The 23,727-nt window shown below is 47.3% G+C and overlaps 1 protein-coding gene across 4 annotated transcripts in view; it reads left to right on the top strand.

Annotated features, from left to right (window-relative positions):
• Positions 1–204: 204 nt before the first annotated feature.
• Positions 205–23,727, top strand: part of Cacna1d (calcium voltage-gated channel subunit alpha1 D) — a 303,585-nt gene continuing 280,062 nt past the window's right edge. For 2 of the 4 annotated variants that reach the window (XM_021204129.1, XM_021204126.1), the window contains exons 1-3: positions 205–763; positions 2,724–3,033; positions 6,875–6,980. In XM_021204129.1, the coding sequence (XP_021059788.1) occupies positions 697–763; positions 2,724–3,033; positions 6,875–6,980 (483 nt within the window). In that variant the 5' untranslated portion in view covers positions 205–696. The remainder of the gene's footprint in view (positions 764–2,723; positions 3,034–6,874; positions 6,981–23,727) is intronic. The other 2 variants (XM_021204128.2, XM_021204130.2) reach the window with 2 other exon arrangements.

The raw sequence follows: 23,727 nt of genomic DNA, 5'->3' as shown, positions 1-23,727 counted from the left end.
CGTGGGCCGCAGGCGGGCAGCTGGGGCGCGGCGCGGCCGGTGGGAGGCCCGGGCGCGCGGGGGAGGGCGGGGGACGGCGGCGGCGGGCGCGCAGCGTCGCCAGGGCGAAGCCGGCGTGCAGCGCGGCGCGGCGGGCGCGGAGCGGGGGGGCGGGCGGGCGGGGGGGCGAGCGCCTCCGTCCCCGGATGTGAGCTCCGGCTGCCCGCGGTCCCGAGCCAGCGGCGGCGCGGGCGGCGGCGGCGGCGGCGGGGCACCGGGCACCGCGGCGGGCGGGCGGACGGGCGGCATGGGGGGCGCGCCGAACGGCCCGGCAGGCCGGGCGGGCACCACCACGGTGTCCCTCCGCTAGAGGAGGGGACCAAGCCAATTCTCCTTTGCAGTAAAAAAATAAAAAAAAATAAAAAAATTACATGTATATATTACTAAGATAATATATACATCTGATTTTATTTTTTACAAAAAGTTTATTTTGCTCCATTTTTCAAAAAAAGAAGGAGCGTGGGTGGCAGGCGGTTTTTATAAATTATCTTTATTTTTGGTTATTTGTCTCTGTCCTTCCCCACCCCCTGCTGAAGCGAAAATAAGGGCAGGGACCGCGGCTCCTACCTATCCGTAACCTCCCATATCCGTTCCTCCCCCTCCCTAACCCTGAGCATAGTGCCCTGCACACAGTAGGCGCTCAATAAATGTTCGTGGATGATGATGATGATGATGATGAAAAAAATGCAACATCAACGGCAGCACCAAGAGGACCATGCGAACGGTGAGCAGCCAGAGCTTGGGTACCCGCTGCCAAACCTCATCCTATCATGATCCTACTCTTCCCACCCCCAACCCCCATCTCCGATGCGTTGGGTGGGTTGAGGGGGTTGGAAATGATGCTTTTGGCTTGGTGTCATCTACATAGAAAGGGGTGATGCGCGGCAGCTACTCCGTTCTCCTCTTCAGGCCCTGAATGTCAGAGTTAATTCTGCATTTGCTGGGGTGGGGGCGGCCATTGGGTGTGTGTGGAGTACTGTGAAGCCAAGGGGCAAGAGTGAGGTGATCCGGGTTCAGTGTCCTCGGGCTCAACTTTCCTCTTTCATCGCCCCTGAGCGATGGAAGAGGAGGTGTTAGTCTTCAGCCTGAACCCCTTTTCCAGCCTCCCCCCTATCTCCCGCGCCTCTGGTTGACTAAGAAGAAGGTCCTTAGTAGCATCAGGAAAATTCTAGGACTGTTCCACGTTTACCACTTGGGTCGCTTGGTCCCATCATCTCATGGGAGAAGCCCCGGGTCTTGGGATCTGGGGGAACAGGGTCGGGTGGAGCGTGTGTATTCCCGCTCCCTGTGCCTCCTGTGCACACGTCGGTAACCTAGCAATGCCCAGAGAGTTGCTGCCGCTGTGGGGCTCTGCAACTCACCACGTGCAGTTTCCACACCAGCGGGGGGCCGGGTCTAAGAAGGCTGGGGTGCTTTTGGCCAGGTTCCCTCTATGGAGGTCGTTAGCATCTCCCAACCCTGGTTTTCTTGAAGCCTTTTCCGGTGAGCGCTTCTCAAAGGAACCGCTTGGCAAAACTAGTCCCTGATCTCAGATTGAGTGCCACCTGCCTGCTTTGCTTCTGTCCCAGGCTCGCTAGGACAGTAGGGCAGGAGACCTGTGCTTGCTTTGACTCTTTACTTAGTGATAATTGGTTTTGCAAACGCCTGGATTTCCAACCTCTCTGACACCACTCTCACTTTGACATCTGCTTCAGCAGAGGTGATGGTGGCCCAACGTGGGCACCTGTGAGACCTTCCAAGGATGGCCAGACCCACAGTGAGGCGAGCTCCACACATGAAGGGACACCCTCCGTCCCGCGCCCCCCCGCCACCCCCCGCCCGCTTTTGAGTATTTTGCCCTGGGAGTACCTGGCTGCTACTCTACACTGAGATAATTCTTGCATAGGCCTTGAAGCTCCCTGGCATAATGCACCCTGACTCTTAGGGTGCAGGCCGATTGGATGCAGGCTTGGCTGCTGCTTGCTGCTGCAATTTAAAATGCAATACTATAAAACAAAACAAAACAAAAAGCCTTAAAGATGTTTTTCTGTTTTCGGAAGCTTGTGGAGGAAATGAGTCCCAAGCATCATGAATTTTCATTTGTAGGAAGTGTTAATGCATAATCTAGATATTTGTTGTGGGGCTTTTGGTATTGCCTGGTGCCAGTGAAGAGGGTTTTTTTTTTTTTTCCCATGTAGAAAAAAAATGCATATATGGCTGTGGAAAGCTTTTAGAGGAATACTCTAAAAATGGTTAAGAATACTGAATTATTGGCTGAGTGTGTGTGTGTATGTGTGTGTGTATGTTGGTAATTACTTTTAGAGAAAGGGAGTTGTGCGTATCTGTTAAGCCATGAGAGATACCTGTATTTTCAAAGTCAGGAAACGACACTGGATCACTGTGAGAATGGCCTCAGTTTGTCAGAAGAGATGCACTATAAGATTCCTTTGGAACACACAGGTATGGTAGAGTACCAGTGTGGTTAGGTGTGGCACAGCAATGGCCCTTCATGACTGATGCTCGGAGTAGAGCTCTGGTGACATTTGCATTGCCTGGACAAACCCACTTGTGACAGAAGGTTCAAAATGGGAAATGCAAGATGGGAGACACTTTTGCTTTTTAAAAAAGATAGTATGGATTGAAGTCGTCGCCTTCTTCTTCTTTTTTTTTCCAAAAAGAAATAATCTCTTTTCTCCTTTCCTCAGAGGCAAACTATGCAAGAGGCACCAGACTCCCTATTTCTGGTGAAGGACCAACTTCTCAGCCCAACAGCTCCAAGCAAACTGTCCTATCTTGGCAAGCTGCAATCGATGCTGCTAGACAGGCCAAGGCTGCCCAGACCATGAGCACCTCTGCACCCCCACCTGTAGGATCTCTCTCCCAAAGAAAACGTCAGCAATACGCCAAGAGCAAAAAACAGGGTAACTCGTCTAACAGCCGACCTGCCCGTGCCCTTTTCTGTTTATCCCTCAACAACCCCATCCGAAGAGCCTGCATTAGTATAGTGGAATGGAAGTATCCTTTTTTCTGTGGGAAGTCTTTCTTATTTGCCATCTGTGCTTCAAAGGGACTTGCTTTCTGCAGTGGCGCTTCTCAGAGCCTTGGCAGTCTGGAATGTGAGCAATGGTGGCAACTGCAGGCAAGGGGTTTCATGGGCTACGGCTTCCTTCCTCCCCAACTTGCAGAGGGTGGATCCATGGGTATATTTAGCCTGTGTGTGTGTGTGTGTGTGTGTGTGTGTGTGTGTGTAGTGCTGTGTGTGTGTGGGGGAAGGGAGTGAAGACTGCAACTTCATAGTGGTAGGGAGTTAGAATATGAACGTGACCTTTGGTCATAGGACACTGGATAGGTTTGAAGCTGTTACTGTTTTGGGAGCAGTTGTATACATTTTAATTTGTTGAAAGTTTGGTATGCTGATTAAAAAAAAAAAAAAAAGATTGAGACTATCTTCAGTCTGTACTAGAAATGACCTTTAGTGGAATCTTCTGGTTCCAGTGACTAAAATTTGCCTGGACAGCTACAGTGAGTGCTATGGTTGCTTCTGGCTCTGCTATTTGCTAATTCTAATTGTTTAGGTAGCTTTAAATGCAAACATTTCATTTATAGGGAGAAGTTACTTTTGATATTATTTTTATTGTTACTATTATTGTTGTTGTTTATTGGCTGATCAATGCTATGACTTCCTGAAATTTCTTTTTGATAAGCTTAAAAAAAAAGTGCCATGCAGCCATATAGCAAGTCTAGAAGCCATACAAGGGAGGCTGGTAAGCATCTCTTCCTCTAAGCCCCGTGTGTGACAAAGCAGCACTCCAGGGAGGAACTGACAGGTGCTGCATATGTCTGTGTATGTACACACACACACACACACACACACACACACACACACACACACACACACACTTGGACTGGCCTGAAGTTACATTTCTGAGTGTCTGCATTTAAAAAACTGAACTGTGATTGGCCCCAGGATGGTCGCCATGCATGCCCCAGATCTTGGAAAACGATATTGCTTCTACCTGCTTATTCCCTTCCCCAGACCTGGGAGCCAGGCTCCAATGACTGCCACCTGCTAAAAAGGTTGTCTGAAACCTTCTCTTGAACCCATGCTTTCTAATTAATCATATGCTTCTTTGGCCTGGGTAAAATAAAGCATTTCACTTTCCCAGAAGGGTGTTTCAGGCCGACAGGCCCTCTGAGTATTTCCTGGCAGCAGGCAGGGGTGTGTACAGGAGATTTCCTCAGCAGGCTCAGGGAAGGGAGAAGCCAGGGTGAAGGACTGCTGGGGGACAGCTAGAAAGTGTGTGTGTGTGGGTTCTCGTCATGGCAGCTGCCTGTGTGATCCCTGTCTTAGCTTGCCTATTTTGTCTGCTCACAGACAGGAGTTAAAATGAAGCAACTGTCTAGAAAGGTTTTGGAGAGAGCAGTTGAATGCCAGGGCAGGATTTGAAGGTTTTCACATGCTTTTTCTTTTTTAGCACAGATGTCTCTCCTCCAGAGTGAGTTATGGCATCTCTTGAATACTTGGGGCTGTGTGCGTGCATTTTCTCTTTAAATTCTCTAGTCTGAGGACAGAGCTCTCATACAGGCCAAGAGGGAGCTGCTAAGTGAGGGTGTGCTTAGGTGGTCTTCCTGGAGTCTAGAGGCAGCAGCTGTGTGTGCTAGAAACATGCTCTCCTGAGGTTGGTGTGAGGTGACTCAGAGTGGGCAGGGGCCCCTCAGCAGGGACGTTCCCTTTACGTGGAGTGAGGTGCCGTCTCACTCCATGCATAGGAGTTTGTACATAAGTGTTTATATATAGTCAGCGAATTCTTGGATCTCACCACTAACTCTCTTTCTTGAGAGAAATGCAAGCGTGTGTACAGGGATTTAGGAGACATGGCTGCCAGTTCAGAATGCCTGTGCACAATTTCTATAACAGGTAGAGAGTAGATGGCCCCTTCCATTGTAGGGACCAGGTTATGGACATCCTCCTTCAGCAGCTCAGTCAAGCCCAGTTAGCCCTGAGAGAAGCCAGTCTGCCTTTGTAGACTGGCAGGGGGTAGGGGTGAGATGGTGCCTCTGTAAGACATGGCTGTTGGCTCAGTCCCACATATTTCTTATAGTGGTAAGATAGGATCCTCTCATGTCTGTTGACTGAGTCCTGCCAAGAACTAGACACCTCAGAGGCACAGAGTGCACAGTTCTCAGAGGAAGAAAGATGGTGTGGGAAACTGGAAGCACAAGTGAGGGGACCTTCTCTCTCTCTCTCTCTCTGTGTGTGTGTGTGTGTGTGTGTGTGAGAGAGAGAGAGAGAGAGAGAGAGAGAGAGAGAGAGAGAGAGAGAGAGAGAGAGAAACAGAGCCCTGAAGTCTTCCTAAAGTCAAATCCCAGGGCACAAGATTTTATAACCGAGTTGAGGAATCAATATGATTAAAGCTAACTGGCTTAAAAATAAACCCATCAAAGTTAGTAAGAGGATAATGCTATTCCTGTCCTTATTCCAGGGAGTTATCTGAGCTCTCCAAAGGGGTGAAGCTTTATAGAACCCGAAGCAGCTATCCCCGGAGAGGCAAGAGGTATTTGTTTCTTGCGTCACTCTGGGGGTTCCCAGAAGGCCATCGACAGGAGACTGTTCCCATCCCCGAATCTTCAGCACCTAGTGGGATTTAATAAAACTGCCATCTTGCATCTCGTGGTTGAGTGTTGTACACAACACGATTGAAACTCAAACCCAGGAACTGCAGATTCGTTCAGTGCTCAACTAACCCTCTGATTGGAAAAAGGCTGAAAAACAATCATTTGGACAGATGTCAAACTTGGTGTTGCCAGTTTTGACAATACCCTTTGCTAACAGAATGGTTAAGCAAGTCTCTGTTGAAGGCTGTCTCGAAGGGACTCTTCCAGACAGCCCTCGGGGATTTTCTTGTTAGAGCCTATTTTGAAAGTGTCTGGTGCTGATTTCTTGTGGCTTTTAAATTTAATTGTTTATAAATTGAACACAGAAACAGCACATTATGAGGTGAGTCCAGCCCAGCTGAAACAGTGATAGCTATTGATTACTCTGGTAGAGAAGGCAGAGGAAGGGAGCTGGCAGCCTGCTTATCACAGCATCCAAGGTACTAGGACATGCCACACAGAGGCACAGAGAGGAGGGAGATGGTCCCATGGCTTTCCAGGACTGGTCCCAATCAGGAATTTAGACTGACCCAGCCAGGAACAACCTCTGAGAAAATGGCTCTAACACAGTGACAAGGACCTATGGGAGAGGTCCCTGTTGTGATGGTTATATTTCTGTGTCTATGACAGCTGATTTAGTAAGATCCTTGGAACTTTTTAAATTACAGAAAGCAGAGGCCTGTTTCACACAGTGAGCTAACTGGATGCATATTACTTCCAGGTTTTAAAACACAGTGAGCACCAAAGAATGGGTGTAATAAGATCCTTGCAATAGAAGAAAGGCTGAGGAGAGGTCTCAGTGAGGGGAGGGGCTGTGAGAGGACCAGAGGAAGGCACTTCTGAAAACTCAGTAGCCAAGGACAGCCACAGAATGATGTGTGTGTGTGTGTGTGTGTTTGTGTGTGTCTGTCTGTCTGTCTGTGTGTGTGAGTGTGCATGTGTGTGTCTCAGTGTGTGTGTGTGTGTGTGTGTGTGAGTGTGCATGTGTGTGTCTCGGTGTGTGTGTGAGTGTGCATGTGTGTGTCTCGGTGTGTGTGTGTGAGTGTGCATGTGTGTGTCTGTGTGTGCGTGCACGTGTAGGGGGATAGGTGGTGGTGGGTGATTTCCATTTTACAAGCAGCTCAGCCGTGAGATGCCTGGAGGTATAAGAGGGATAGATAATGTTTGCATAACACATATGTGCCTTAACAGAAACTTTCAGACCATTTGACATATTTATATTATTGGCTATTTTTGCCAATTGTGTGGCCTTAGCTATTTACATCCCATTCCCTGAAGATGATTCTAATTCAACAAATCATAACTTGGTAAGTGACTTAGAATTCCTACTTGTGGTGGTGTGTAGCAGTCCTCTGCGTCTATGATTGAGCTGGCAGACAGTGTTGTGGATGATGTAGTTTACAACTAAGGCTGCTCTATTTCCCACAGCTTTGCAACAGTGGGGTTATGTCGTTGTTACCATTTCCCAGATTTGACCTGAATCCTTCGATTTATGCTGAATGAAAGTGTTTGAAGTCATGAGTCTTATATAAATAGAGATGTAACTTTTATGGAAGAAATTTGTAGAAGGGTTTTTAAAATAACCTTTCTCTCTACACAGGCTTTTGTGTATTATTAGCTTTAAAAAAAATCCAGTGTTGTTTTTGAGGGGTGGATATTGTGGTTAATCTTTCTGGTTAATAAGAATCATGATAGATTTTGTATGTGAGCTATTAATTTTTACAGATGTAGAATACAACAAATCTAATTATTTAGGATATAGTTTGGGAAACAAATCAGTATGGAAGTGGAGTTTATATCTCATGGCCTACAAAAATACTACGTGTAGATTTTAGGACAAATCTATGGTTAAATGCTCCAGGATGTTGTCATATACTTTATTGCTCTCTTAAACATTTATAGTGTGCAAGAGCTGAGAAAAACCTCTGGAAAGTTGTGCAGCTAAAAAAGCAGATTTCATTTTGTTTAAACTCAGCTAGTTATTGGAAGCAATTGGTTATGGATTCTTTAAACTTGTTTTTTTGGCAGAAGACTAATATCATGGAACTAGTGTTTTATGGAACTTCCTTTGGGAAAAGTTGATAGAGTTTTTAAAAAGAAAGGCATTGAAATACATTGGACTGAAATCTGGATCTTGCCCATTCAGCTGCCCACTGGGTATATTGGGGTGGGGAGGGGTCACATCTCAGATTCTCTCTGTATTGCCATTCACCCATGTGGCAGCTAAGGAGACTGGCTAAGATCACTAGGATTATTTAAAAACCCCTGACATTCTGTTGTCTTTTTTTTTTTTTTTTTTATGGTGCAGAAGCCATTTCAGGTTTTTTCTCCCCTTGGCCTTGCAGCATCCTTCTTGGAAGGGCTCATTCTTTATAGCCGGAAGCCGTGCAGAACGGTAGATGACGGAGGGACCCAGTGTTGGTAGCAAGAAGCTTGGTTCTCACCCACTCTCTTCTTTTAGTTGGTTCCGCTTGATTTGGACTCTTGTGTGGAAGCTGGACATTTTTAACCAAGCAAAGGCTGCAAAGACAAATGCCGGACACACTAACTTGTCCTGGTCAGGCAGAGCTTGGCTGGCAGCCAGAGGTGAAGGAAGCTATGCTTTTATGAATTTGGCTTTCATGGTTTATGTTCAGGATTTCTTATGACATTTTCAGTGCTGTGTATATTTCAGGTATAACATGATGGCTGTATTTGGATTTTGGCAGTTTGCTATCTAAAGAATTAAAAATTTTGACTGTTATTCCTGAAAACTTTGGACTAATAGGAGTTCAGCACACATATACATACATACACACACACACACACACACACACCCCTAACTCTGTTGTGAGAGATCACCTGTGGGACTTTGGACATTTTCAGTGACCTTTGGTTCAGTTGTAGACTTTCGATTACCATTTTCAAAAGGAAAATTGGTGTGGTGGAAAGCCTCCCTCAGTGGAGATAGGTCACTGGAGTCTAGGCCACAGATGGTGTTAGCCTTGTTACCAAATTTAACGACGTGAATGGTGACCCAGTTTGTTGCTTTTTGTAGCTCAAAAGAAATGATTAAACAAACTTAGAAAATAAATACCTTTCAGAATGGCAGATTAATTTAGATCAATGGAATAATGAGAGTAGCTGAATGCATAAGCTAATTAATATTCTGATTTTTTTTTCCCTCCTAAGGAAATTCAGGATACTAATAGAAATGCTGTCCGGCCATTTGGCTGTTTCAGCTAAGAAAAGAGGAGATGGCGAACCCTCAGCTAGCTAACCCCCACTTCTTCCCTTGTTGCCCTTCCCAGTGGGTGTTCTCCAGGTGGTTCTGAAGAACCAAGTTTGTTCTGAGGGAAGGTGGTTCATCATGGATTAGCGTGGCCAGCCAGCCTTTCCAAAACCCACCATACGTATTCCTTGGGTTTCTGCACTGAGAGTCTCCAACTCAGGTCATTCGTTAAAGGCTTGCTTTCACTTGGATGGTCATGTGGTGCGATGAGTGCACTGCCTGACTTCAAAGGCTTTCTCTCTCACTACGGGAAGGGAGGGATTGGTAGATTTACCTCTGCCTCTGAGCAAGGTCCCATGCCACGTCTTTCCTCCCACCAGGGAGTCAGGATTTTTTATTTTATTTTTTTATTTTTTATACATTTGACCCAATTTGCACCCAAGCGATTGCTCTATTTTTGGGACCAGTTTAGAGGCAGCAGAGCAAAGCTTCTTTTTCATCTGTGGTAAATACCTTTCATTTAATGTGAATGACGACACGAAGGGCAGAAGCCGACACAGGTGGCAAAACTGGGTGGAGAGGGGCTCTGGCAAGTTTTTATTTTTAATTTTAATTATAATAATTATTATTATTTGCCTGGGAGCTTGGCAAGAATGTGTGTGCCAATCCCTTAGACGGATGTGCAGGGGGGAGCTTATGTCTGATGTCTCTGCCTGTTTCAGGTCACTAGTATGAAATAACTACTTTTATTGGGTAAGAAATGTGACCATCCCCCAGAGTCCAGTCCATGTTTGGTCTGTGTTGTCTGTAAACACATGTAGCTTTGGGGACTTGGAGACAACTACCTTGGTGGCAACAAGTTTTCCCAGAGTTAGCTTATCGTTATTATTATCTTTAAGCATGGATGCTAAGCCTCTATGCAGCTTTCATCTATGCACTGTCAGGGCTGAGCGGAGGCTGAAGCCATGGAAACTGCAGCTCACTGGGTTCCCACAGCAAGAGCCCGCCCAGTAGCCGTATTTCCCCTGTTCCACTTAAAGTGTGGATCGTGTCATTTCTCTTCTTGCTGGCACCAAGGAGAGAGGCTCTTCTGCATCAGGTGTCAGAGTGGGGAATGATTGCAAATTCCAGATCCCTGGGGTGGACACGGCTGTACTTCATTCATGTTCCCGGCCTCCGATTTCCCATAAGCAAACTGATGTGGTTGTATAGTGTACAGTCAACACAACTGTTCCTGGTCCTCCTCCCCAGCTGGCCACCTCTCACTTCTCTGCCATGCTCAAACTGTCTGAAAGGAGGCTCCCCCTCTACCTGTTGAGAGAGCATCTTTGCTGCCTACGCCTAACCATGCTTGGAGCCATTGAGGGCACAGCTTCTCCACAGCTTAGCTTCTGTGTGCTTCTCTGTTTAACAAAGGGGCGTATGCAGACCATGCCTCATGAGATACAATTTTAAACAGAACAACAGTTTTTTGACAAGTCTTTGCCTTCATCTTGCTGAAGCTCATCTGTTTGTATTTTTATGGGGTTGATACTTTCACCTCTGTAAAACCCCCCCATCTATGAGATGATTTTCTGGAGTGAACTTCTGTGGCCCCCATTGCCCACCGAGGAGAGGCCAGACACCGTGGCTTGGGACCATGTGATCTAGCCTGGTCTTTGTTGTCCCACCCTCTGCTCCACCAAAGCTCCCAAGTGCACCATCTCCATTTGCTCCCCCAAAGCTCCCAAGTGCACCCCTTTTACTTGTCTACTTCCTGTCTTTGTCTAGTACTATTTTCTTCCCTCAGATGACTCCATGTAGGTGCTCAATAATCTCAAACGTAAGTCTCCATGTGATGGCTCTTCTGGCCGGATCTGAAGAGTTGAGCAATCCTATTCCTCCCGTGGTACTGAGCATGTCGTCTTATTTAGTAACCCACTTCCAGCTCCTCGCCCTGTGCCTGGCCCAGTGGTACATAGTAGATGTTCAGTAAGTTAGCGTTTAGGATGCCAGGTGAACGGGTGTCTCGGGAGCAGCGTCCATCTCTCCCCCTTTTCTGAGCCACATTGAGGAATTTCTTAGGTGAAAGGTCTCTGAGGGCTGACTCTTCAGGGGCTCTCAGAGTTTGGGTTTGGTGACAGGGCTCTTAAGTATTTGTTGTTCTGGCTCCATGGCTCTAAGTAGCCGAGAGCGGTGGGGGCCCCCGTGGGAAGCTTTGCTGGGGTGTGGACGTTTGTCAATGGGTCTGGGTGTACCACAGTGGCCAGGGACGCGTTGGGAAGAGGTACCACGATTGCTTTCTCCCTGCGCCTTGTGGACAGTGTTGATTTGACAAGCTCACTGTATCTGCATGGTCATGCGGTTTAGCCTCTCCTGGCTTTGCAGAGTAGGATGAGGTGCAGCACAGTATCCCAAATCACTTAGCCTGGTTTATGGGCTTGGCACATAGGATGTGGGTTCTGCATTCACCCACTTAGGTCTCAGGTGTTAGTTCTACATTTACCCACTTAGGTTTTTGCTTTCTCTGTTGTTTCCACGTAGGCTGTACCTCCTTATGGCCACGTGCCTAACCTGGAGCTGTTTTTCCAGGATAACTCAAGTGCTTCTTCCTTGGTCCAGCCTTCTGTAACCCTGAGTACTCTCTGCCACCTACCTTCCCTGACCAAGTACATGCTTGCCTCCTCGCTGGACTCTGCTTAGCATGATATACTTACCTAGGTATAGGCATGGCCTTCTTTCTACTTTGTTCATTGCTGTGACGTGGGGTGGCTTGTGTGCACTGGGTCTGCACGTGGGTGTTGGGGGCACAGAGCTGGGTGTTCCATTGATCAGCTAATAGACTTTGGGTGAGACTGTAAGAGGACTTCCTAGAGGCTTTGAATGAAGTCTGACTCTAGGCTGGAGCTCTGTGAACCTGGGTCTGCACCTGGCACACAGTAGGCACGTCAGGAAATGCAGGTCACGTGACTGAGTAGATGCGGGAGTGAGCCCATGAGGACTCTGTGTGTGCCTTCAGAGACCATTAGTTAATTTTCAACAATTGGCTAATGATTAATGTGTTGCTGACTTCTTGTCCAATATTAATGAGATTACAGGAAACACCTGTCAGCGTTCACCTATAATTTCAGGGTTGTGTCTTTGTTTCATGGCAAATTAAACTCTTCACCTCTGAGGGAAGGATGGCAGTGCCCCACAGTCCTTTCTGAATCCTGCCGTAAGTGGGCTCCTGTGTTCAGTGGCGTACAGAGGTTACATGTGAATGATTTCTTTTGGGTATATTGTCACATTTCCTGTGAGGATTGGTGGAGGGAGAGTCACAAAAACAGCCAGAGTAGATGACTTATGGTTTAAAATGATGCCTAAAGCTGGTCCCATCAGTAAGGTGTGGAGTACTTCATCTCTTTCATTGTGTCACTTTGTTTTGACAAAGGACAGATTGTGAAACTTGATCTTTTATTGAACGGAACTGACTTGAGCTGAGCAGGGTTTTGCAGAACTAGCATCCAGCCTTAAAGAGCCAGAGTCCCGTTGTTAAAGTTCCTTCAGAAGAACTCTAGCAGCGTCTCTTCTCGCTTGGCTTCTTCATTTTTTAAGAAGCAAATTTCACTGTTGCATTAGGCGGGAATCTCCAATGGTTGCCTTAAAGTGAGAATATGTGGGTGCATTAGAGGACTGGCCTGAGCCCTTTGGGTTACGCTCAGGTGGGCATAGCTGAAAGAGAAGGTGTGGATCTGCCTGCCTGCCGTTGTTTCTTTTTTTGTGGTATTGGGGGATCTATACCAGAGTCTCAAGCATGGTATGTTGGGTCTCTACTACAGAGTCATACCCTACTGCGGTTTATTAACTTGGCCCAGAGAGTGAGCCCAGCCTCAGACACAGCTAGAAAGCCAGATTTACAGGCAGCAGTAGGATTTCATTCAACCCATTGGGCTTCTGAGGCCAGAGTCTCACTGGTTCCTGTAGAGCATCCTCACCGGCTGCCACATCCTTCTCCTTGGGTCATTGCAGGGAAGATGTGAGGAATATGTATCCCCTCCCTAATTTCTGCTCAAGTTTAATATATTAAAGATGTCTGGGAAGAGGCAGAGACCCTAGAAGCAGAGTGGTGGGCAGTCCGCCTCCTCTGGCAGCTTTCTAATTTTTGTTTTCAAATGTCACACGTACCTGATTCAGAGGGAACACTGCCTAATGGTAAAGACATCTCTATCCTGTTAAATACTGTCGATTGAAGGAGGACCCCTCAATAGACTCCAACAGCTCCTCACCAAAGAAAGGTCCTGAGGAGTGACACAGGTGATAGAGACGGTGCCCACGTTGCTGCTGACTGTGTGGAAGCACTGGGACAGAGATGTTGGCACAGCATCCCCAGCCCAGCAGGAGCTGGAAGGCCACCCACCGGGGAGGGGCCTTAGAATCCCACTTCTGCCTCCGTTAGAAGTTGCAAGATGTGCACTTCAAGTCCTGTTCTGTTCATATGGTGGAGTCAGGAAAATGGTAGAGGGTGTCTTGCCTTTTAAATCCAGGACGGATTGGTATTCTCCAAGAATGTTTTCTTGGCCAAGTGAAGCTAGGAAATAAATCGTGAGAAAATCTACAGGTAGGGATGAAAGAGGAAACGCTTGGGGTAGCCAGCCTGCCGCACAGCAGCCTGCTGGTAAGTGTGCATGTGTGTGTGTGTGTGTGTGTGCATATGTATGTATGTGCACATGTGTGTATGTGTGTATGTATGGTATATGTGAATGTTTATGAGTGTGTGTGCATGTGCTGTGTGCATAGGTCTCTGTTGCTTGTCTTCTCAATTGTTGGAGAACTCTATTTTTTTGAGACAGGGTTTCTTACTGAACCCGGAGGTCATTGACTTGGCTGGCCAGCCAGTGTACACTAGGGAATCTGCCTTCTCCGCCCCCCCCCCCCCCGGCAGACATATGCTATCGTGTCTGGGATTGCAGACATATGCTATTGTGTCTGGGTTTTACATGGTGCAACTGAGGTCCTCATGCTTGTGTGGCCACCGAGCTGAATCCCAGACCTCTGCTGTGGTCTCCAGGGAGGGTCAGGGGGTAGCCCCTTGCTAGGTGAGTAGTAATTTTAGAAGTCTAGAACATCTGTTGAAATGACTGAATAGTGAGGGTCAGGCTAGAGGAAACCCTGGGGCTGCCCGAGGGAAGGGCTGCCAGTGCAGACTGTTGGGCAGCGGGCCCTGTTGGGCCCCTTGGAAGGAGGAATGTGGGGATTCTTGGGGCTGAGTGAGAGATCCACTCCTCTTTCCTCCCCCCGTGGGCAGTCAGATCTGGAAGGCCTACCTGGTCTCTGCTCATGGAGGGGTCTAGTCCAGAGAATTCAGAGGATTTTATGGAGCTCTGAGGATGTTTGTTTATAAGAAAGGTAGTGGGGGGGGGGAGGGTGTTAGACGGCTCAGTCAGTAAAGTGTGTGCTAAGCAACCATGAGAACCTGAGTTTGGTCTCCAGCACCTACATTTAAAAATTTTTGGGTGTGGTGCTGTGCATTTGAAGTCCAGTGCCAGGGAAGTAGTGATGGGGGGCCGGCCCCCTGGGCTCTGCTGATCAGCCATGAGAGACCCTGCCTCAAAAACAAAGATAGAGAACAATTGAGAAAGACATCCAGTGTTGATCTCTGACCTCTACACACACTTGTACACATATGTGCACACATACAGGAAGAGACAGAGAGGCACAGATTGAATATTGAGGTAGCTCTACTCAACAAATATTTACTGAGACCTATGGTTCTAATTATGCTGGCCCCCTACCCCCATCTTCTGTCCCTTTTGGGTATGGCTTACTATGTCCCTGCCTTTTCATTAGGGTAAACCTGTATTGTGAGATTAGAGAGCAGCCATATTTATTTCTTAATGGTGAATTCTTACTATGTCATCATTTAAAATGTATACAAATGATGCATGAATATATTACTTTAAATAATTAAAATAATTCAAAGTAGCTCCTCTTTTTATCTACACAGCCTTTAAAAATTGCTGTAATTAGTCTGATATAAATTCTCTCAGGATTTTTTTCATTATATATATGTGTGTATGTATATACACACACATGTATATATAAAATGAAAAAATATACACATATATACACACATATATAGACATACATACACACATATAATCTGTGGCTTTTGAAATATATATGCATAATTTGAATTATATATATATATATATATATGCACAATTTGAGTATTTGGCACACAGTCCATGTGCTGTTACTTAAAGTGTCCTACTGATTTAACCACACCTGTATGCAGAAATCTAACAGCATCTTAGTTGTTGTGAAAGCATTCCATGCATGAATGGACCACAGTTTAGTCAATTGTTTTCTTTCTGATGAGCGTTTACATTAATTCCAAACATTTGCTATTTTAAGCGGCACCCTGTTGAACAGCCTGCAGTGTAATTCTGAGTGCACGCAGGCAGACACCTCACGGATGAGTCCATGGAGTTCCGTGTTTGATGTTCAGGGTGTGTGAGTTGTAGAGAGTAGGAGTGTGTAGCTTCAGTGTGCTCTCCTGTGTTGTCTTATTTCTAGAGCACATCTTTTTGATACTTGCAGCCATTTCACTCCGATGAGTGACCATTTGCTCTGTATCTCAGACTCTAGAGAAAGGACTCCTGGGGCAAGATGTGGCCTCTTTGGGACATTGACATCCTGGAGCACCTAGAAGAAGGCTCGTGAGTCAGAGTCATCCTAGATACCAGACTCTTTCTGAAGCCCTGACTCTGATAAAAGGCCCTGGAATTGGTTCTTTGGAAGCTCTGTGTGCCGTGAGCTTGTGTGCTGCAGTGCTTCCAGATGCAGCGTGCACTGCATGTACTCAGAAAATAAGTAATATAAAAATTGAGTTTTAAAAATATCATTGGGTATTATTATGTGTGTGCTGGATGCATGTAGGCATGTGTGCCGTGGCCTGTGTGCAGCTCCGAGGATAGCTTTATGGAGTCAATTCTTTGCTTCCATGTTTCTGTGGGTTCCAGGAGCTGATTCCAGGCACAGGCTTGTGCAGTATGCAACTTTTCCCACGGGGCTAACTCATTTGCTCCAAAATTGAGTCTTAGCTTGGGCATGTTTGTTATACTTTAGTTTGAGGGAGATGTTACATTCCAGTCTCCGTTAGCTGGGGAAGAAAAATTACATGATAATTTCTGCTTTCCCCTGGTCCTTGTATATTAACAACTTTATTTTCTATATATAGTAACCATGTTCTGTCTTATGGAATTTATATAGGGTTTATGCCCCTTTTACTCCCAAGGGCTTTGAAGGGTATTAGAAAATGGAATTTTAAGGGGCTAGGGAGATGGCTCAGTGGTTAAAGAGCAATGACTGCTCTTCCAGGGGACCTGAGTTTGATTCCTAACACCTACATGGCAGCTCACAGTTGCCTGTAACTCCAGTTCCAGGAGATTCAACACCATATTCTGACTTCCGTGGTTCACAGGCACAGATGTAATACATGATACATGGTATGCATGCCAACAAAACACTCAAGTACAAAACTATACATGGCTTTTCAAAAATTGAAAACAATTGGGATTTTAAGCTTGCTTATTTGTTATTTTGTGTGCACACACATATGATGTGTATGTGCCTGTGACACAGTGCTTGTGTGGGGTGTGAGAGGACAATTCTGTAGTGCCCATGCTTTCACTTTTTAAAATGGGTTCTGCGTGAATTCAGGTCTCAGGACATGCATGGCAAGGGTCTGTACCCACAGTACCATCTTACAGACCCAAAAAAATAGATATGGAAAAAATAGAACTGAGACACAGAAGAGCTTGTCATGTCCTTCAGGTGCATGGGGCAGTCGCACCTGGGCCCTTCACTGGCCATTAGAGTTTCCAGTGGTGACAGGAAAGATAGCCCACCTGGACCTGCATAGCTTTTATTTCTCCACAAAGGGAAACAGCACCATGCCTTCACCAAACCCTTTCTAGGATGCAGGTCCACAGAAGTCCACAGCATGGGTCCTTGTACAGTGTAAGGAACAATGCTGGGCACTGTGAGCCATGTCTCTGCTGTGCTTTTGTAAGGGTCACAAGCACTGTGCACACACATGGTCTCTGCACTCACTCTTTGTCTAGAGGGTTTGGGCACAACATTGAACTGCTGTATGATCTGAAAGCGTTCCTGTATTTTAAAGTGATTGCTTGGCTATCTAAAGTAGGATGAAAACCAGGACTATTAAAGTGAATGGTTTAACACAGCTACCACTTTAGTCATTCATGTTTTTGAGAATTTATCATGTGTAAAGTCTAGTTCATTAAGTGCACTTGCTCACTGTGTGACCCTGCTTCAAGCAGGAAAACAAGGGATAGTATGGAATCACGCAGAAAGCCTCCGTTCCTTATTCCCCCAAAACATCACCCAAGAGATGTATTATTTTAATCTTAGGAAGTGGTCAATATTGTTAAGAGCTGACATTCTTGTGTGTTCTTCAGTAAACAGAGGACAGTGGGGCATAATGAAGCACTGTTTGTGGTGAAAAGACTGCTTTCAAGTTGTACAAAAACATCTTAAGTGATTAAATGGCAAAACGCTGCCTCTCTATATCAGGAGTGAGCCCTTGGTCCCACATCCATGATGCTGTACAAGTGAACCACTCTGTGCTTACACAAATTCTGACTCATTGAAATATAAATTAATTGTGAATCTCCCTATGGCTCATTTCACACTTTTTAACCAGGTAGAGATGAAATGAAGACGTTTAAAATTACAAATCAGAAAGTAAAATCTGGCAAGAGTTGGGAAAGAGACAAGCTTCTTATAGTTTTTTGTCTACAAGGCTAACCAGGGGATAAGATACTTCTCGGGGCACAGGAAGCTTTGGAGTGGTAGGTTTGTCTCTGCCGGGCTGCATTACAGCCAGCTGGGGCCTGAGCAGGCAGGATGCCCTGGTGTTGATTTGCTCAAGAACAAACTACAGATGTCATCAGGACCTCAGAGCCAGTCCTGCTTCAGACTTAGCAGTGTATGTTGACCGTTGTCATCCAGTGAGTGGGAATCAGGCAGGTTGGCTACTCTGTTCACTCTAGTGACAAGTTGATGCCATGGAGGGTTTGAGAATACCGGGGACAGCGGTGACAAAAGATTGTCTCCTTAAGCAAGCTGGGGATAGTGTCAACTTTTAATAACCTCGAGTTTTTCCTCTTCGTGTGTCTGCCAAACCGTCATTTTGCTCACTTCTTTCTCTCCCATCTGGCTTCATAAAATACTGTTACTGTCTTCATGCATACCAAGCTGCCGGAATCATTTGGCTACGGATTGATTGCCTCAAGAGTTTGGTAAAAGTGGTCAGGAACTGGCCAGAGGCTATTCCAATCCTGGAGAGGATTGGCAGATCTTGTTCCTAGACGTAATGGGTCCTTGTCTGGTTTCCTGTAGCTCTTTCTGTTTTCCTGACCATAACCTGAAGGGCAGCAGTAGTGGCCTTTCTCACCAGCTCGTGCCTAGCATTTGCTGAGTGAGCTAGGTGAGTACCTTCTCTCTATACAGTCTTCTTTAATTCTCTGTTATCTTTACCATAACCCTGCCCGTGAGAATATCATTAACATCTTCATTTTACAGGTCAGGAAAAGCTTGGGTGTTACTGTTGATCGCAGGAGGTCACTCTGGTGAGGGGCAGGGCGGCAGGGCTGAGCTTTACACCGGGGCTTCTGTCTTCAGTCCCGGCTCTGTGAGGCTTGCATGCTGATGGCAGCTGCATCCCCTAAGCAGAGGAGGTGGTTCCAGACTAGCGAGCTAGTGAGGACCGGCTTCAGAGCCTCCCGAGGGTCTCCCTGGGTAAGCCACACATCCCTGATAAACTTCCGCACCCGGTCTCATTCCCATCGAGAGGGCATTTCCAAGCAGGGGCCAGGGACAGCGCTTGCTGTTGAGGGAGTTAGAGCAGAGGTTTGCATAGCTCTGTAGCTCTCAAATGACCCTCCTAGTCAGCAAGTTAAAGTGAGAATAGTTAGAAGGGTTGACATTTGGGCATCAAGCAGGTTTTATTTGGTTCTTAACCCTTTGGGAAAGTGTCAGCTTGTGGAGTTTCAGTTGAGTTTTTCTGGGTATTGGGAGGTTGGCTGGAGCGGGCCTCTGAGGTGTCTGGTGGGTGCTGGAGTCGCACCTGGGCTCAGTCTCCAGCTTCGTCTTTCTGTGTGATGCTGACTGAAGGTTATCCCAAGCCTGGTTCCAAGAAAAACAACTGTTGTGAGCCAGGTTTGCAGATAAAGCAACTGAAGCTCAGGAAGACTGTCTGGCTTCTTTCAGGAATTCCAGTGAAGGGGAGGCAGGGTCCTTGGAGTCCTACTGGGACTATTTCCGGGAACCTTTGCCCGAGTGGGTCCTGTTTTCCAAGGTCGTCCTGCAGATGCCCCTTTCATTAAGCTGATCCAGTCCGTCTGTCTTGATGGCTAGCCCAAGTCAGTGTGTCAGAGAGGGTACTGGTTCCACGCGGTGAGGAGTTGAGTTGGGCATTCAACCTGCTGGTCCTAGGTGGGCGGAGCCTGGGCCACAGCTGCGATCCAACACTCAAACCCTGCCCATGAAGTTGTTACGCATTACTGTGTCATTTGACTTGGACTCGGCGGGATCGGTGGTCTCTTGCTCTAAGTTTAGCCCCAGTGGAGGTCCTTGACAACTTTTGATTTACACTTTGCTGAGACATGGAAGGAGAGTGATGGTGAAGGGCCAAGTACATGTCCAGGGGAGCTGCCGTGGTTCCTGGAGTCGGGACAACGGGGCTGATGGCTGGCTTGTGTGTAGCCCCACGGGCCTTGTGCCACAGTGCCTGGGACAATTTCATGGGGTCCTGTACTTACGGTTCACACACTCTGTCACCGAGGCAGAGACACTCCCCGCTCTTTCTGCCATGCTGTTTTCTGCCTTCATGGACTTTTCCCACTGCATGTCATTCAGGCCAGGCTTACACATGCATGAGGTTCCTTGCCAGAGGCAGGCTTCTGGGAACTCGGGTGTCAAGTCTTCTCCATGTTCCCTGACCTCACCTGTGACATGGGAGTGATAAGAATAATTTCCTAGCACTGTTGAGCGAAGTGAAGGTATTTACATGTGGAAGCGGGAAATATTGTCCAATTAATTTTCTTGCACATCAAACCTCCCTTTCCCAGCTTGAGTCTGCCCTGAGCTATTTCCCTCCCTTATTGGGATGGTAGGAACTTCAGGGAAACAGGTCTGGGTTTGGGTCTTACGTTTGATGGTGGTTCTCTCTGTGACTAAGCAAATGGCCTTCTGTGCCTTGGCTTTGCTTTCCCATCTTTTGAAGGGGTGTGTGTGTGTGTGTGGGGGGGGTGGTCCTACGATTCACTTGGCTTGAAGTCTGTAAGAGCCAGTAAAATTACACCTAAGTGAGCCCTAGTTTACTAAGACATTCGTTAATGGGCCAAGAGTAGCTATGGAAGGGTTTCCCTCTTCAGTGAGGTTCGAAGGGTTTGACAGTGGTCACGTACTTCAGAGCAGGTTACTCTTTCTGCTTCCCCTTTGAGGTGTTCTAGAGTCTTAACAAATCAGCCACAGGCCTCAGTAGTTAAATCCCCGTGAGCTTCTGTGAGGGTGTAGCTTCCTCTTTTCCCAGTTGTAGCCACATCATCTCCAGGGTGTGACGAGAACGCTCCACCCCTTTCCTCCAGCAAGGGGTGCGCTTCTGCTTCTATTCTAGCTCAGTCTTTACCAGCTCCATGGAGTGTGCTGGCTCTGTCCACCAGCTGAGGTCCCATCTCGGAGCAGGGCAGCAGTGACCTAGGGCAGAGAAACAAACCTGTGGTTGTTATCTGTGTCCCACTGGTGTTTCCCTCTGTGCCTGTGACCTGTGGCTTGACGACATTGGTAGGGGGGACCAGGCCTGGCATCCCACATGGATTTTCTTGTCTTCAATATTCTGCAGAACGGTATCTAGCATCCCAGTCTTCCAGATGAGATGGCTGGCGTTCCAGGTAGTTACTTAAATAACTGCCGAGAGAAGCTAGCCGCAGAGAGGCCAGTGGTCTGCTGTGTCCAGAAGTATGAGCTGTGGCTTGGGAAGGGTGATGGCGATCTGGCTTTGTGTTTCTGCTTTGGTGTGACCCCCCCCCCCGCCCAACTTTCCTCAGTGGCTATGTAGAGTGCAAATTCCAGTCAGGTATATGGGAAAGTATTTCATGACCTCTGTGGCAGGGCCACATGAAAGGCGTCATCCTCATTATTGTCTGGTGAGGAATGCTACAGAGAAAGGACCGTAGGTCTCATCTTCCCTCTAGTTTCTGTGTAAATGACACAGGGCCCTGAGTTGTACTCCCGGGGCTGTCTATAAGGCCATTGCTAACCTGAGTCCCACGTAGAAGAGTTATACTGTCTAGTGTGGTTATGGCAAAAGCCCTGGGGGAAGAGGGAAGATGCAGACATAGACGGGGGTGGGGGGTGGGGTGGGGATGGGGTTGGGGGGGTTGGGAGGGACTGACAAGCGGCTCAGACCTGGAGCTGGAGGTCCCCCTCCCACCTACCCAAGAGCTGCTGCTTCAGGATTTCAAAGCTAGCTAGCTGGTCTTTGAAATTTGGATTCTTCCTTGATCTCCTTGAGATTTGTGGGACTCGCTGTGCTTGTGAAATGCAAGCTACAAACGTTATTGCCTAGTAATGGGGAGGCTTAGTAGCCAGGCCTCCAGGCCAGCCAATGACATTCCCAGGCTTTGAGTGTGAACAGACCACAGCTAATATCACATCTTCAGCCCGTTCCACGATCTGTCTTTATTTTGTCTGTGATGAAAAACTGATACATTTGGTCACTGCTTGAGGCTGGAGAGCAATCTAAGGCTGCAGATACCGCCAAGTGGGTCTCCACTCCTTCTGTGGATCGTGGTTGTACATCTGGGATGCTTATCTGGGTGTTTTCTAGAGCCCCGAGTGGACGAGCTAGCTCCCGAAGGGAAGATAAACCATGGGTCTGTTTGTATTTGATGTCAGGTTGTTTTCCTAAATCCAAGACTGAGCTTGTAGGTGGAGACATTGTCTTCCTGTCATTGGGACCGTTCTGTAGCCTTGGCATGGGTGGGGATGCTTAGTAAACGACGAATCATGAAGCTTCGCCATGTCAGCAAGAGGTAGCTCAGTTGTCCCTTTAATTCTTGGACTACTTTGTTTGCTTCCTTTTTGCACCCTCCCTTTTATTTATTTATTTTCCTGTGTAGTCCGTGCTGGCCTTAAACTCTGGACCCTCCTGCCTCAGCCTTTCAAGTGCAGGGATTACAGGCGTGTGCTTACTTTGACACTTTTCCCTCTCTCCCTCCACGGTCTCCCGTAGACCAGACTGACATTCAGACTTGCTACCAAGGTGGGACGACCTTGAGCTTTTGATTGTCTTGCTTGTGCTTCCTCAGTGCTGGGATTCCAGCTGTGAGCCACCATGCCAGGCTTCTGCAGTGCGGAGGACCAGGCCCTGGCACTTAGGATGCTAGGCAAGCACTCTGCCACCTGAGATGCATCTCCAGCCCCTGACTGTTGATAATCCTCCCTCCCCCCATCTCTCTGTTGTTCTATCTCTGCCCCTCTGTCTCTCTGTCTCTTTCCCTGTGTCTGTCTGTGTATAAGTCTATTTGTCTCTCTGTGTCTGTGTTCGCGTGCTATGACACGTGTATAGAGAGAGATCAGCGGACAGTTTGCAGGGGTCAGTTCTTTCCTTCCACCATATCGTTCTTGGGTATCAAACTCAGGTCAGCGGGCTTGACTGAGCCATCCCGCTAGCCCCTGTCTATTTTCTCTACAGGGGTCTTTTTTTTTCCAACTGGGAACAGTGAGGGCTCTTCCCCCCTCCCCTGACAGGCCCTTGGAGAGAGACTGGGAAACACCCAGACAAGTACTTAGAGCTGCCACTGGAGTGATTGCTCCAGAAACACTTCAGAGTTGCCTTGGCCTTGCTTCTGGCTAGAGATGGGTGATCCAGGGTTAACACCAACTTTACTCTTCCAGCCAGCTCGTGGAGAAACACTTGGATATTTGTAAGAAAGTAAAATCTGTCTCCAAAGGACAGAGTCTTTTTGCTTTTGATGCTCTTACATGGAATGTGTCAGGGACTCTGAAGAAGGTCTCTGCTGGCATCTCGAACATGTTCCGAGGACTGGCCATGTCATCAGAGTTGCGTGCTTGGCTTCCTAGGCTCACTCCTTGGAAGGGAGCACTTATTTACACGATTCTGTGTGTTTATTAAACAAAACAGCCCTACTGTTTTGCTACCACACTTCTCTAAATCTGCAGGATAGTTGCTCCAACTTTCTCCTCTGCCCAGATATTTTGAATCCAGACTTTTGTCTTTAGTCTCTGGTCCCAGGAAAATGCTCCATGAGCTGTGTTATTCCCTGGCAAGACACTTCTTCATGTCACCTTCTCTGCTCCCCGCAAATGTGAGTGAAGGGACTTAGCCTTGGAGTTCTACAGCTGGAGGCACACATACTGACCCTTGCCAGGCTGGACTCAGCGGAAGCCTTGTGTCAGGCCATTTGCAGCTGTCGCTGTTGTTTACAGAAGTGCAGTTACCCAGGCTCCCTGGGCTTGACGCAGGACTCTGGACATTTCTGCGTCTCTTTTTCCTCCATTAAAGAAAAAGTACATTTTTGATACCAGAAAAGTTAAGACAATTTAATATTAGCTACAGCAGAGAGTATTCTGTTCTTGTTGCAGAATTTACCACTCTTGCTGAGTGAGACAAACTGCTTTACAGAGAAGTTCCCTCACTTACGAGAGAGTCTGACCTAAGTCACTGTTCTGCAGGCTGGGACCTGGGGAGGAAGAGAACAGGGTCAGTTGTGTAGGAGGAGGGTGCACTCGGTTTGTCTTCTCTTCCTCTTCCCCTCCCTCCCTCCCTCCCT

Source organism: Mus pahari, chromosome 8, assembly GCF_900095145.1.
Source record: "Mus pahari chromosome 8, PAHARI_EIJ_v1.1, whole genome shotgun sequence".
Classification (NCBI taxonomy): Eukaryota; Metazoa; Chordata; class Mammalia; order Rodentia; family Muridae; genus Mus; species Mus pahari.
Note: the sequence above shows the minus strand (reverse complement) of the source record. Positions and strands in the feature narration are given on the sequence as shown.